The sequence below is a fragment of the Aythya fuligula genome, chromosome Z, assembly GCF_009819795.1.
Source record: "Aythya fuligula isolate bAytFul2 chromosome Z, bAytFul2.pri, whole genome shotgun sequence".
In the NCBI taxonomy this organism is placed as follows: domain Eukaryota; kingdom Metazoa; phylum Chordata; class Aves; order Anseriformes; family Anatidae; genus Aythya; species Aythya fuligula.
In genome coordinates, this window is record NC_045593.1 from 18,256,902 (window position 1) to 18,272,075 (window position 15,174).

At 44.0% G+C, this 15,174-nt stretch overlaps 1 protein-coding gene across 3 annotated transcripts; it reads left to right on the forward strand.

Moving 5' to 3' along the window:
• The first annotated feature begins 7,964 nt into the window (after window positions 1-7,964).
• Window positions 7,965-14,929, forward strand: FST (follistatin). Of its 3 annotated transcripts, none has more exons than XM_032205870.1 (6): window positions 7,965-8,504; window positions 10,477-10,668; window positions 10,993-11,211; window positions 11,572-11,796; window positions 12,873-13,103; window positions 13,804-13,895. In XM_032205870.1, the coding sequence occupies exons 1-6, from the start codon at window positions 8,423-8,425 to the stop codon at window positions 13,824-13,826; spliced, it is 972 nt and encodes a 323-aa protein (XP_032061761.1). In that variant the 5' UTR covers window positions 7,965-8,422; the 3' UTR covers window positions 13,827-13,895. The 3 variants fall into 3 exon arrangements, with proteins under 3 accessions (XP_032061761.1, XP_032061762.1, XP_032061760.1); XM_032205871.1 differs by having other exon boundaries at window positions 7,966-8,504; window positions 13,584-13,872; XM_032205869.1 differs by having other exon boundaries at window positions 7,967-8,504; window positions 13,827-14,929.
• Window positions 14,930-15,174: the final 245 nt, after the last annotated feature.

The window sequence follows — 15,174 nt, forward strand, 5'->3', positions numbered from 1 at the left end:
AAGATATGGCCTCCTGTACATACAAACATGTGTTATCACAGCTGGAAAGGAGAATACAGAATCTATAGTGAGGCTATAGAAAGGTGGGGTTCGGTCTCTTCTCCCAAGCACCAAGTGATAAGACAAGAGGAAACGGCCTCAAGTTGCACCAGGGGAGGATTAAGTTGGATCTTCACTGAAAGGGTTGTGAAGCATTGGAACAGGCTCCCCAGGGAAGTGATTGAGTCACCATCCCTGGATGTCTTCAAAAAACACGCAGATATAGTGCTTAGTGACATGGTTTAGTAGTGGACTTGGCAGTGCTAGGTTAAAGGTTGGACTAGCTCATCTTAGAAGTCTTTCCCAAACTTAATGAGTCTATCATTCTATGATCTTCTCATCATCACCACCACAGAATTTCATCCTCCTTTTCGATCTTATAAACAATGATCAAAAAGCTCAGTTAGGTCAACAATGAGTTTGATGAGGGTCTAGGAAAAGAGTTCGGAATTGAAAACACAGACTTTTTGCATTTGTGCAGAAAAGATGGAACTATAAGGTTAGAAATAAGGAACACATGGAGCCTGGGCCAAACAGTGGTTTCCTTCCAATGCCCATAATGAAAGAAGGTTGAACAAACTTCATGAGCAAACCTGAGACAACTCATCTGGGTCTCCAGGATTATCGAGCATCTGCATGCAAGATTTATTTACAAAAAAAAAAAAAAAAAAGATTCAATAGTAATCATTATTGTAATATATAAATGAGCCACCTAATACAGACCAAATCCTGCATGTCAGGACTTTATGATTTGTAAAACAATTTTTCTTTTAATAATCTTCTTTATCATTTCACACTTTAATGCATGGAGCCATGCTATGGATGTTTGCAAAAATGAATGAGATAAAGTAAAATAGCAGCAAGAAAGGATGGCCACAGGAGACAGAATTAGATGGGATATGGAGTTTTTTCCTGCTACTTTACAGCCTATTCATACACTTCTGGGGACATAATTTTTTGCTTGATTCAGTTGCATAAACACAGAAATTTAATGTCATTTGTCACCTGGGTACCCTAGAACATACAAGGCTAACAGATGTGATGACACATCTGTGCCAGTCATACACACTTCCGGAGAAGCAGCTGGAGTCCCAGTAGTTTAGGCACATTGCATGGGAAAATGGTTAAAGCTCTTCTCCTGCCTGTACCTCAGTCCCTCTCCAGATAATCTCTGTTCTTACCCTTCTTGCTCTCACAGTGTTGCTGAACAACAAAACCATTAAGGATTAGCAGGTTTTCAGAGCTGGAGGCCCCCCAGTCATCAGTCCCGTTCTGAGAAGTTGGGGAACAAAGGATTTGGTTGATCCTTAAAAGAGGTAAGAGCCAGAGCAGAGACAAGAAAGCAGAAGCTTACTGTAACCTAAACATTAGCAGTCTGTAAATCAGTCCTTCTATTCAGATTTGTGGCTCCTCAAGTCAACTCTTGATCAAGAGTAGAAGAAAGCAAGTATGAACCAACAAAGCTAGTGGACCCGAGATACAAGGATTCCTCCTAGACCCCCCTCCTTGGACATGAACAGGGCATAAGCCAGTTATTGAGGTACAGGAGGATGACAGCTTTCACAGTACATGCTGTGGAGTCAACAGACCTTCAGCAGTCTATGCATGGCCCCTGCTCAAAAAGAAAAGAAAAAAAAATTACCATGGACTAAGTCTTCCTTCTCATTCTATTAGCTAATATTTACAGTCTTACTTATCCCATAAAGCCCTGACTACAAAATAACAATTTAGGAGGTCCACAGATTTTTTGTGTTTTGTGTTATGATAAGTCTACAGAGCTACTTGCAATGACATTTATAATACAATATGACATAACACATTTAATTTGTACTAAAAGTCTTTCTGGAAAGTCACTGTTATTTATGCAATAGCACAAATGTTCTTTAATGAACTGAAAAGAAAATTTTGATGGTCTATGAAGAGTTGTACTACATCTGATGTTGTAGCAGATCTTGAAATAAAAACATTTTTAACACTAACTGCTTTTTATGCATATATTTTGTTATAAAAAAATATAAATGAAAGAATCAGGGTAGTCACAAGATACCCCTTTTCTGCTCATAAAAAAAGCTCATCACAGTTGGCAAAAAGCTTTTCTTTGCTTCTGTCATAGCCATGACCTTAACTTTTCTAAAATTCTTTGTCGCAATTAGTCTTGTTTAGATCACTGTTTTTGCTGGGGGATCTTTCTAACTCATTTCTCCTCTCACATGCTATATATTCACCAAAATATCCCACCGTTCTAGGAGGTGACATTTGGAGTTTAACACAAGTACTGCGCAGGACAGTTTTGATAACATTCCAGTAAGCTGCAACTGACTGAACAGCATTCTAAAATCCATTTGGTTCCATTAATCTCTGAAAGTAAGCCATTAAAACTGATCCTATTCCTTGATGGGCAGTAAATACAAACCTTACAATAGTTAATGATCTATTCCTAACGAGGCTGTAAGTTTGATGTGCTCAAGCACCTACTCTCTCAGTCTAGTAAGAGGATCCAGTATGTCACCACATATATGCACTGAGCCAGAAACTGTCCATTTGTTACCCTTTTGGCCATGCTATATTAAGTTTTTCACAGTTGGCTATGGGTAGCACTCTCAACAATGATTTTTATTCCATTTAAGCTTCAGGCTGGGACCTTCAGTAAAACAAATCCTTTTTTGGATTAGAAAATGATGTGACTCCACATATCCAATGAATCAGATATGCCCTCTGCATTATCTTTAGTAGAATCAAAATAACAAGAAGAAAAATAATGTAATAGCAAAAATTAATTGAATTTTCACAGTAGTTATTTACAAACTACGTCCGTCCTCACTTTAATCTTGAGATTTGTCTCCAATCCTGTTCCAGCTGCAACTGATTGCCAACTGACATGTCTTTTAAAGTCTGCCACACTAAATGTTCCAGACCTTAAAAGTACAATAACCACATATAACCCTACCATTCCCAAAGCACCATGTGCCTCATCTATTATTTTAACTTAAAAATTTGATGTTATATCACCAATTGTGACATAGCTCCTCTTGGCAGAGTTATGGAAGTAGGAAAGGCAATTTGCCAGTCATGAAGCTGGGCAAGAGCCATTTTGCACTTAGTACACGACTAAGGACCACTGAAGATTCACTTAATACTGGTCTTCCAGGAACTGTTATATCTGACATCTTTGCTCTTTCCATGCTCCATTCCTCTATGACAATTCTTAATCCTTTACATGGAAAATGGGTTGTCTAGGTATGGTGGTGATGCCTTTCTGGCATTTAGGCATTTCTTCAAAACAGCAGCAGCCTAAATGGCTGTTCAGAGTAGGTTGCCAGCAATTACTACATTTTCTTTTTCCTACATTCTCGAAATTTCATTTAGAGTCAAGGTTGGAATTCCTGCTACTGAACACATTGCAATCTCAGAAACTGGAGAGTCTTCTGCCCTAGCAATTCCATGGTCTGTGCTTCTAGTTGTTTTCTGTTCTCTGCAATTACAAAGAAAAGTATCCAATCAATATATCAGATCAGTGTAGGACTGGATCGGTATTTTACAGTTTTGCATTTAACTTCCACGGAAAGTCAATGACTTTAATGCTTCCCTTAATTTTATTTTTTTTTTCCATTTGAATTTTCTACTCATATCCAGTTTTTCAATAACTTGGAAACCTTTTGTAACTAGTTTATCAACATGTCATAGTTTTCATTCTGCTCATGCATTAAACCTCACCTCACCAAATCACATTCTGTTAGCAGTGGGTACTGAATAGTAAGGCCTGCCTCACTTCCTCAGTGCTGGTTCACAGTGCCACCTACACAAGAGAAGACAATGGGTTTGGAGTATCTAAGGCAGCTTGTCCCACCTGGCCTTCAACAAGGTGAAAGTATCCACCAAAGTGCACAGGGACAATTTGGTTACTACTACCTGAGTCACCAGTGAAAGGTAGGAAGGGGGCCAATTTGTCTCATACCCCACACAGGTCTATTTTATCTGACCTAAAACATGAAGGACACCTGTCTACATGCCTTTTTTCTAGTCTGAACAAAGGCACAGAGAGAGTGGCAAAACCTCCATGGGCTACCAGAAACTCCCATATTTAAGACCACAGTAACACTTGTCACACCACCCTCCTGCTCTTCCCATGAACCGCAATGAATCAAAGTAAACCTTTAAAGTGCCTTCCAGAAGGTCTGAGCACCCATCATAGGGTTGATTATTAAAAGTGCAGATTTCTCTCCTACAAGAGGAGTAGTTGACCATGTTCAACTCCTTATTTCAATTCAACCACAGGAAGAAGTTCCAAATAGAGTACAAGAAGAAGTTACAAATAGAGTGTTTCCAGCTGTCTTGGTCAAAGGTGATGACAGCTTTTTAGATGTGACTTACAAAATATTGACTGATGAGCAAACTTACACTCCCTTTGCATTACCCCCACCCCCCCCAGTGATATTTATTAGGTAAAATCCCTTTTACCTCTTAATTCAGTCCATTGTACACTACCTGAAAACCCTTTGGTCAATTTAAAACATAATAATAATAATTGAATGTATTTGTATTCCTCTCATAAGCACAACTTTTACCAATATCATACAATATAAGTTCTGTATTTAACCATCTCACTTATGTGTAGGTATAACTTCACTGTAATAGCACACATATGTAACACCTGAAGAGCATAACACCAGAATTTACTTAATACATTTGAGGGGCTTAGTTTTATCAGAACTGGTTTGCTTGTTTTTCATGAAAAAGTCTTGGCTAAATTACAAAATGAACCTTTGCATTCCAAGTTCTTGTGCTACTCTGAAAAGCAGTACTTGACATTTGTACAGCAGGAAAAGGATTGAATTGCCCACACTGGGGAAAACAAAACAAAACAAACAGCTGAAAGAAAAGCTTATAAACTGCAATAATGCAATGGTGGTCAGAAAAGTCCTTAAATTTGGTATCAGAAATGTAAAATAGGAGAGCTTTCTTAAAAGTGCCATTTTCCAAAAAAGGGCCCTAATTTTTGTGGTAACCAGGACAATTAGGTGAAGCTAGCAAGGTTTCTCTGCTACCAGAAGAGGACGTTCTACCTTTATTTGAGCTCTTGCTCCGTGGGAGAAGCCAGCTGTGTGAGAAACCAGATTAGATGATGCGTGCATCCAGGACAACGGGAGGATGCTAGAAGCTTCTTCACCTCTCCTGAATTTTAGGCAGGGATGTGTCAAGATAGGTTTCCAAATTTTCTCGACCCAAATCAAGATCTCTTCCAAATAATCAGCTTTTGCTTGCAGTTCTGTTCACACCCGAGAAAACATTATAAAAACATGCTCTTTACCAAATTGATGGTCCTGAGGTGGCCATCCTTGACACAGGCAACAGCTCCTGCATTAAGAGACAGTACAACGAGGATGGAATAGTAAAATAATAATTAAAAAAAAAAAAAAAAAAAGCTTATGCTAGCACAATATTGACACCACAAAATAAATATTCCACACACATATGTACATGTGTATATATGTACGTGTGTTAATAGTACATGGTTAGTACAAGGTTACACTCTAGGATTACTTTTCCTCTTACTCAGTGTTTTGCAGAAATTTCCTCAGAGAACAGCCACTTAATATATTGGGTTATGAAGTTTGTTGTAGCTAGAGCTGTATTAGAGATAGGGAAAAGCCACATATTTTATGTAAATTGAGAGCTAAAACTGAACTTTCAGGAAGTCTGAGATGTTAGAATATAGGGGTGTTTTAAAAGGCTTTATTATTCCAAGTTCAGGGCCAGCTGCAAAGATTGGACTCACATCCAAAAACATATATTAAAATGCATACACTTCTTGGTAGAAAGAAGTTTTAAAACCTGTCAGGCTGAGAACAACACTCTTTTTGTGTGCTGCTTGACAATTCAGTTACAGATCGACCCTATTGTTTTTTTGGTAATTTAAATGTGATTGTTGGCAAAGCAGAAAGGGGTGGGGGAGTAGTACAGGGAGGCACACAGTGAAAGAGAAGAAAGCATTTCTGATTATACAATGTTGTTACACACAAACCCAATATTTAGCATCTAAAAAAAAAAAAAAAAAAAAAAAAACAATAAAAGAAAGAGCAGCTGTTTCTGTGTGATGTCAGGGAACAGGTGTGATACAAATCTCCATACCAGCGCAATCATATTGATCTCCCGATGATGCACGCATGAAGCACATGTGCAAACGTTATCGACCCATCCGGCATCTCATTTCCAGGAATACGGCCTGAAAATGCCCCTTTATAATTGAAAACATTATCAGGATAAACACCGCATTGGCCAATTATGAAAAAAACACAGACAAACTTGGGGAAAAAAAAAAAAAAAAAAAAAAAAAGAGAGAGAGAGAGCGAGAGAGAGCAGGAGCAGAGCGGGGAACCTGCGCCCCAGTGGCGCGGTGCCGGGAGCGGGGCGCTCGGTGCGGGGGCGAGCCAAGGCAGCCCCGCCGCTGCCCCCCAGCCTTTTCGGACCCCCGCCGGAGACCGGGACAAGCCCCTTTACCCCAGCTCCCCATGGGGCGTTGCCCGGTGATGGAGAGGGTTTTGGGGTCCGGCCCCCTGTAGGCACCTTGCGCCTGGGGTCCGTCTCCTGCAGGAGGAGAGGCGGCTTTGGAAAGCTGCCCTTTTCCGCGGGCTGAGGGGTGTTTTGGTATTAATTGTTGATGCCGTCTGCCATTAGAGGGCACTAAGCAACCCTGCATTCAAGCTGCTCCGGCGAGAGAGGAGGGAGAGGCGGGGCGGGGGGGCGTGTGGGGGGAAGAGTGGCACCAATTTGGGAAAAAGATTAAAAAGGATGTGGAGTCCCGGAGCTTCTGAAGTACTCAAAATGCCCGGGCGCTGCTCAGGACGATGATCATAATAATAACAAAAAAAAAAAAAAAAATGCAGCGAGGTCAATCATTTACCAGTCTGCTTCTTAATGCGTGTGACTGCAGGTGGTACCGGGGGACATTGTGATTCATGCCCACTTTCAAAGCGGGACCCGGGCCCGGGCTGAGGCACCCAAACAACTGTCTTCTAATATTAGCACGGCTGTATTTCTGGATCTATTATAGTCTGTCCAGACAGATCCCATTGTAATGGGATCTTTTATTAAAAGATTAGCACTATCTCCTGCAGTTGGTGGAAAAAAATCTGTTATCGCTGAGTTATTTGCAGTTGTGGGGAGGGGGCGGGCGGTGGGGGGGGCCGAGGGGCGGGGGCGGGAGGAGGGCTGCGGGGATGGCCGGCGGAGGGCGCGGGCGGCCGCGGTGCACCGGCCCCTGACCCGGCACTGTCCGGGCATTCCTGTCTGCATACTTCGCAGTCTGTTGTGCTTTGGTGGCTCAGAAAAGCGAAAGAATCGAAATTAAAAAGGCAGCTTTTGAATAAACAATGCCATTTTCCGTTAAGTAATCGTTTTGTATAAAAGGAAATATCGCCTACTCAGTTTCATTCAACGGTGCCAAAAAATGTTATAAATGAGAGACCGCCAACTTTTCTAAGGGGAGAATAATGCCAGACTGTGCTTAATAAACTAGTGCCCTAGAAGTTCATTATCGATGTTGCAATCCTTTCTGATTCTGAAAGGAGACCGCCTACGTCGCCCCCATTCCCGTCTCGTCCTCCCGGGCTCCCAGTGAAAAAGGCTGTCACTTGGGCAGAGCCCTAGGTATTAAACTTTTATTCGGTTCCTTGCTGTTTTTTTTTTTTCCTCTTTATTTATTTATTTATTTTTTTGGTCCGGGGTTGGTCGCTTGGTTGGCCGGGGCTTTTCTTCGGGGGCCGAGCCGTGTGTGCGCGCCGCTGCGGGCACCGGGGGCTGCGGAGCGCGGATGGGGAAGGCTGGGGAAAGCAGCGCGGCGGGGGGAAGCTCCGCGGAGCAGGGCGCGGAGCGGAGCACCCCCGGGCAGCGGAGCCCCCTCGGGGGATCAGCGCAGCCCCCTGGACCCCCAGCCCCGCTCCCTGCGCCGCGACCCCCGTGGGTCGCCAAAACCCCCCGGGTGCGCGGCGCGGGTCCCCAGGGCTTTGCGCTGCCCCCCGCGGGTGCGGAGTTTGCGCGGGTGCGCGCCCGGGGCGTGGGGGTGCGCGCCCGGGGGGGTGCGCGCCCGTGTGTGTGCGTGCACCTAAAGCAGATAATTGGAGAGGGTTTCCAGAAGGTGGAAAATGTCACCTGATTCACACTGAACTTTTTAAATCTCCCCACCCCCGAGCAGACACACACACACATTAGGAGACCGCCCACCGCAGACAGCTAAGACCCCCGTATAGATTTAAAGAGAGACTGCATTCAGAGCCTGACGTTCATTCAATAGAGCGATCATAAGCAGGCTGGCTAGTGCTCGCTCCCTCTCCCTACTCCCCCTCACTCTGTTTCTGTGTCTCTCTCACTCCGTGCTACGCTGAGGATGTTAAATCAGAGGATCCACCCGGGCATGCTCTTACTCCTGATGTTTCTCTGCCACTTCATGGAAGACCACACAGCGCAGGGTAAGACCGGATTGTTTATTCGTAGATGCGTTTTATTGCTGTTGTTGTTGTTGTTATTACTGTGATTTTCCGTCTTTCGGGCGCTGTTTAGTTCGCTGCGGTGTTAAACGCCTCTCTCCAAGGTCCAACAGGAAAGAAGTTAACTGTGGGCATGGGGCTGCTTTGTACCGAGGCACAGAGGTGTCATTTAGGTTGCTTTTTGATCGGATCTTCACCCCGCTCTGCACAGGCACAGAGGACAGATGAGGATGTTTCTTGGTATTTTTGTTATTATGCAGCATGAATGAAGAGCAGCATCGTGGGGGAACTTTTCCTAGGCTCGGGTCCCGAATGAGTGCTCAAAGTTTGTTGGTAATTTAGCTCAGATTCTTATCTCGCCCGCCTGACAGAAGGAGAGGTGATGATGGGGAGCCCCACAATTACAGCTGACACTTTCAGAAACCAATAGTGGTCATTTTCCGGACATTCCTTTAATATTAGGATTTCCTCCTTACCCCCCTCCCTCCCATAGTGAGTGTGTGTGTATGTGAGTGAATGTTAACGTGCTGTAAATTCTCCTGCGCTGAGCAGTATGCTTCAGTGAATTTGATTTTTTTTTTTTTTTTTCTTCTCGCGAACAAAACAGCCCCGAACCTGGTATTGACAACTCTTAAGAGCCCTCTTTCGACACAAGGGAATATTGATTTTTAGTTTGGGGGCTTTTTACCCCTTATCTTGACCGTGTGACACCCACAACCTGGATGTCTTACCGTTGCTTGTTTTACCATTTTTCTTCCATTTTTTCCCCCACGCCCCTGAGCTAGAGCAGAAGTTAATCTAACGTAGGCAACTGTAAGACGCAAAACTTTTTTTTTTTTTTTTTTTTTTAGGGCGTTGTTTGTTCTGTGATTTTTGGCAGAGGGGTGGGGAGGGGGACACGACACGACACGTCCCCCCCCACCCCGCGACATCCCGGCTGGCCGATCCTGACCCCTCGCTCCGGTACGTTCCCATCGGAGTAAGGAGGCAGGATCGAGCCCTCGCTGGATGAGCACCAGAATCAATTGGTATCGAGTCGCTGGAGAAGTCACACTGGTTATTCACGAGAGGCTCATCACAACCAAAACTCTCCAGCTAAAGTAGGGGGAGTTGCTTGGACTAATGTTCTTGGCGTGACTCCACGAATAACAGGGATACTAGTAAAAAAAGAAAAAAAAAAAAAAAAAACTCTATCCGGTTTAAGGACAGTGTACTTTCCTCTGCAATCCTTGCCGGAGAGACGGCACCTCCAACTTTTCCAGTTGGATCGATTTTGAAAACTCCGTAGGGACCTCCTCCTCTGTGTGCCCTTGCGTTGTGTGTACTTTGCTCACTTTTTTTTTTTTTTTTTTTTTTTTTTTTTTTTGAGCTCTGCTGACTTATTTTAGTAAAGGGAAGACGTTTGTTAATAGCAGCAGCGAAATGTGGAGATTTCGAAAGACTTCGCTAACAGCGAATGTTCCCAGTCCGTGCGGATTGCAAAATGGGCTGGGGCTGCAACTGCGTGCGGCACTAAAACAATGCTGCTGGGCAGCCGCCGTCAGGAGGAGAGGGCAGGGGGAGGAGGGAGGAATTTGCAAGCCCGATTTTCTTTTTATTCCCTTTTAAATGCACATCCTTTTCAAGCCTCTGTCACGTGCCGGCAGGGCTCCTTCTGCTCTACATATGGAATAAATATCTCGGAAAACTGCCTCGTCCTGTTTTGATCCGGTCTTTTTCTTTCAGTCGCCTTTAATTATTATTTTATTATTATTGTTATTAGTAGTATTATTATTGTTATTATATTTAACCGCGGTCCCAAGCGGGCCGGGGTAGCTGCAGGTTACGAAAGGGGGCAAATTAAAGCAGCCGCAGCGGCCAAAGTCGGGGGCGCCCGGGGCGCAGCACGCGTTGTGCCCCGGGGGTGGCGGTCACTGAAGGCGTGCGGGTGTCCCCCCCCCCTGTCCCTCCGCAGCTGGGAACTGCTGGCTCCGGCAGGCGAGGAACGGCCGCTGCCAGGTCCTCTACAAGACCGACCTCAGCAAGGAGGAGTGCTGCAAGAGCGGCCGCCTGACAACCTCGTGGACGGAGGAGGATGTCAACGACAACACGCTCTTCAAGTGGATGATTTTTAATGGGGGAGCCCCAAACTGCATCCCCTGCAAAGGTGAGGAGGGCCCTGCCAGGCACATAGGCCTGCACAGTGGGTTGGGGGAGGCAGGGGGCTCCAGGAAAACCATGCTGCCCCAGGGGGACCCCCTTTTTCCTTGACCATGCAGAGGGGTTGAGGGGAGGGAGTCCCCCACGTCCCTATCCTTGCAGGCTGGGGGATTTCCCTTGCCTTCCCTTCCCCACGTGGGTGTGGGGGTGTGGGGAGGTGTGTTTGCTGTGTGCCCTGGGGTCACAGCGTGTTTTCATTCTCTGAGCGATTTTGGCACCAAGTCTGTCCCGCATGCTGGTTACTGAAGGGGTGCCTCTTTCCTTCCGTCAGAAACGTGTGAGAATGTGGACTGTGGACCCGGGAAGAAATGTAAAATGAACAAGAAGAACAAACCTCGGTGTGTTTGTGCTCCGGATTGCTCTAATATCACGTGGAAGGGCCCCGTGTGTGGCTTAGATGGGAAAACCTACAGGAACGAGTGTGCCCTTCTCAAAGCCAGATGTAAAGAACAGCCCGAACTTGAAGTCCAGTATCAGGGCAAATGCAAAAGTAGGTTTGCAAATCTCATCTGATCTCCCTCAAATGCCAAAGGGTGTGTTTCTGAGTGTAGGGAGGAGGAGCTGACGTACTTCCCCAGTGTAACTAGAGTGATGTTGCAAGTGCTGGGAGACAGTAACTAAACCATGCTCAGCAGACCAGGACCTAGCTGGACTGAGAGTTCCCCAGGGTCTAGCAGCACTTACGTCCCACCAGCTCCCCTAAGATGGGAAAGTCCCCTACAGCAGCCCTTAAATGAGGATTGCTGCTGAATGCTTTAACTGATCATTTGTTTCATTGTGTCACGCATTTGCTTCTCACTGGGGTGCTGGGCTCCCCTAATTAATCACTCTGTTTCTGTCTTTATTTCAGAGACCTGTAGGGATGTCTTATGTCCGGGCAGTTCCACATGCGTGGTGGATCAAACTAACAACGCCTACTGTGTGACGTGTAATCGAATTTGCCCTGAGCCTACCTCCCCTGAGCAATATCTCTGCGGGAATGACGGCATAACTTACGCCAGTGCCTGCCACCTGAGGAAAGCCACCTGCTTGCTGGGCAGATCCATTGGATTAGCCTACGAAGGAAAATGCATCAGTAAGTATCTCAGCCGGACTGATAAGAATGGAGGGAACAGAACTTGCAGTCTCGGCTGCTTGGGGGTATTGTGGATGTGTATCGGTGGGTGCGTGAGTGCGTGAATGGATGGATGGGGTTTGTGCTGGGAAGCAGGAGAGATTCCAAGCACCCTGGGTTTGTGTTCCCCTCCAGGACAAAGCAGAGCTAGAGCGTGCTTTGCACCAGCAAAGATTGTAAAAGGGGTGAGGGAGTAAAGGGTGTGATCCTGCTCCTCTTGCTGTCACTGTGGGTGCTGACATTAGTGTCCAAGGGAGAAGTACCCGCCATTAAATAAATGATGACATGGTTAAGGCATAACAAGGTCTCGATATTCAGTGGATCTGGATTCCTGGAAACAATTGTCTTGGCAAAGCTTGCGTTAACTTAATTGGAAACATCTGATCACTTTTTCCTCTTCAAAAATATTGCAGAGTTTGGAGACAGTTGGTGGGTGAAGATAGGAAAATAATCTCAGTGCATCCTGACATTTTGTGTTGTAATTCCCAGAAAGGAGCGGTAGTGAAGCATGTTACGAGGAAGCACCTTGCAGCCTCTGCTCCCCCAAACTGCTGGAGGGATGCCGGGGAATCTCAGACAGATTTTAGTTGGCATAGGTTGAGGTGAATTCCCCCTCCAATCTTGTAGGAAACAGCTCTATGAGAGTTAGTGTAAAAATAATTGATTTAGAAATGCTGAATGTGTTGGCAAATTCTCCACTTACCACTAATTTGGGGAGCTGAATTGCCACTGACATCAAACGGAGCAGGAAGGTCATGTGCGATATAGGCAAATGTAATTATGTATTCCCCGGGCCAAGCTCTACTGGCACGGCTGTCTTTCCTCCCCCATGTACAGACAGGCAAACATGTCCAAGGGACTACTTGCTTAAAAACAGCAAACATCACCCCATCTACAGCATCTGAGCTCTGTCTATTCACAGTTCATTGGGAAGAAAAGGAGTTTGGGGTTGTTTGGGTTTGCTTTTTTTTTTTTTTTTTTTTTTTTTTTCTCCTTTGTCTTTTCACTTACCTCTAGTATCTTGTGTATATTTTTAGAAGCAAAGTCCTGTGAAGACATTCAGTGCAGTGCTGGGAAGAAGTGCTTGTGGGATTTTAAGGTTGGCAGAGGTCGGTGCGCCCTCTGTGATGAGCTCTGCCCTGAAAGCAAGTCAGACGAGGCAGTCTGTGCCAGCGATAACACAACTTACCCAAGCGAGTGTGCCATGAAAGAGGCAGCCTGCTCCATGGGTGTGCTTCTAGAAGTAAAGCACTCTGGATCTTGCAATTGTAAGTGAGATTTTTAACTCTGCAGACACTTAAGGCTTCTGAAGGCAATCCCTAGGTAACAAAGACTTACGCCTTTAAACCTAAGAAAGCTTAATTTAGAGATTCAAGATACGGCACATGTGCCATACAAGTATGTATGTATCACGCACACGCTTTGGTTACTGATGAAATGCAATAGATGTCCAGCAACCAGTTGACTTTCAAGTTGGGGTTTTGGGGATATTCTGAGAACAAATTGTTTTCTCAGAAACGGGTTGCCCTAGGAGCATACTTTTAGCAATTTTTCCTGATTTGTCTGCTCTCGTGTGCTTCGCTGATTGCTTTATTAACACTCGGATAAACTCTTAACTCTGTCCAAATGAACGAGCCTGATGGTAGCACATGGGCACCTGGCTTGGCACAGTTGCCTCTACTAACTCTGAATGAAGGACACAAAGCAGTTAAACCTAGAACACAAGAGCGCTTTTTATTTGATTTCAGGAGTCTGCCAATAAAACCTGAGCCATTGATTCTTCAGAACTTTCTGCAGTTATGACTTCATAGATTATGTATAAAAAACCTTATTGCATAACAGCAGATGCCAAAGAGCATCTCACTACAAGTCGCATAAAATGCAACGCTGTATTATGGCTGTTCAGAGGGCTTTGAAAACATGCACTGAGCTGCTTCTGCGCTGTTGTTGTCCTTATTTAAACAACAGCTCCCCTGTATTCCCCCATCTAGCCATTAATGAAGACCCAGAGGAAGAAGAGGAAGATGAAGACCAGGACTACAGCTTTCCTATATCTTCCATTCTAGAGTGGTAAAACCTCCATCACTATTGGAACAGCCATTGGGCACGAAATCAATGTCCATACTGTAAATAAGTGTATGCTTATTTATTTTGGGGAGAAAAAAAAGTATACATATAGTTGAGTCTCGTAGACATTTATTTATACTGTGTCATGTTTTATAATTTATACATAAAATGTCTGGTTGACTGTACACCTTGTTTTTTGAAGAAATTTATTCGTTACGGGAAGAGCAGTGTTATTTATTGTGAGGTCTCTTGCTTGTAAAGTAAAGCTTTTCTTTTTTTCTTGTAAACTATAAAAGTCCATTCCTTAGAGCTTACCCACATGATCTCATCTCTTTGTTTCACTGAAGTTAACTTTTTTCCACTTTAACAAACTTGCATGTCGGTTTCTGTTATGTTTATTTATTGGATTTTCTTCTTGCCGGTCCTGTACATAAAAGATCCCTCGGGTTTTTGTTTACAAGGAATCTTGACTGACCAAAAGGCATTGTAACTGACTTAAATATACTTCCAGGGTGCAGTGAGGCGGTCTTTAAGGAAACCTCTTCCACTTCACTTTTCTCTGCTTCTGATCAGATCACGTACTGACGTGATCTCAATGCGCTGAGCATTTATACTGTACTATAAGAATTCCGGACCCAAAGAAATCGGATTATGAAGGTTGTTAATAGCTACAGGGCTAACTGTAATAAGAATAAAGTTTTATTTTATTTTTATTGTTTTACTTTTTGTAACATGCATAAATGTTTTACCAGGTGTTTCCTTTAAGATGGTCTTGCAGTACCACTTTCAAAGTTTTGTTTCCCAATCAGTGTGTCACTAAAAGTTTTATCAAAGCTTTATCAGTTCAAGTTTCTTGCTTTTCATAATACTTTTTTTCTGATGCAATTTTATATTTTCAAACATGGCGAGTTAAATATAAATTCATTTAAATATATAGTTTTGTACTTTTCTACCATGTAAATGTGCAATGTATATAAAAGTTATAATGTGTATTTGTAAATAAATGATGAGTGAAAAAATAAAAAATGGAATTTTCCCTAGATGCAGTCCTTGTTTTTTTGCTTCTAAAGGGTTCTGGTGCGGAGGAGATGTACTGGTAGTCAGGGGAAAGGAGGCTTGTGTCTGACTTCGCACTGAAACACACTGGTTAAGGCAAAAGCTTTCAGCTGACATTAATTCAAGAAACCGTTCTTTTCAGACAGAAGCAACATCTCCAGTCTGTTGATGTTACTTCATTTTAAATCCAAGTACTCTGACGGATGGGAAGAGATT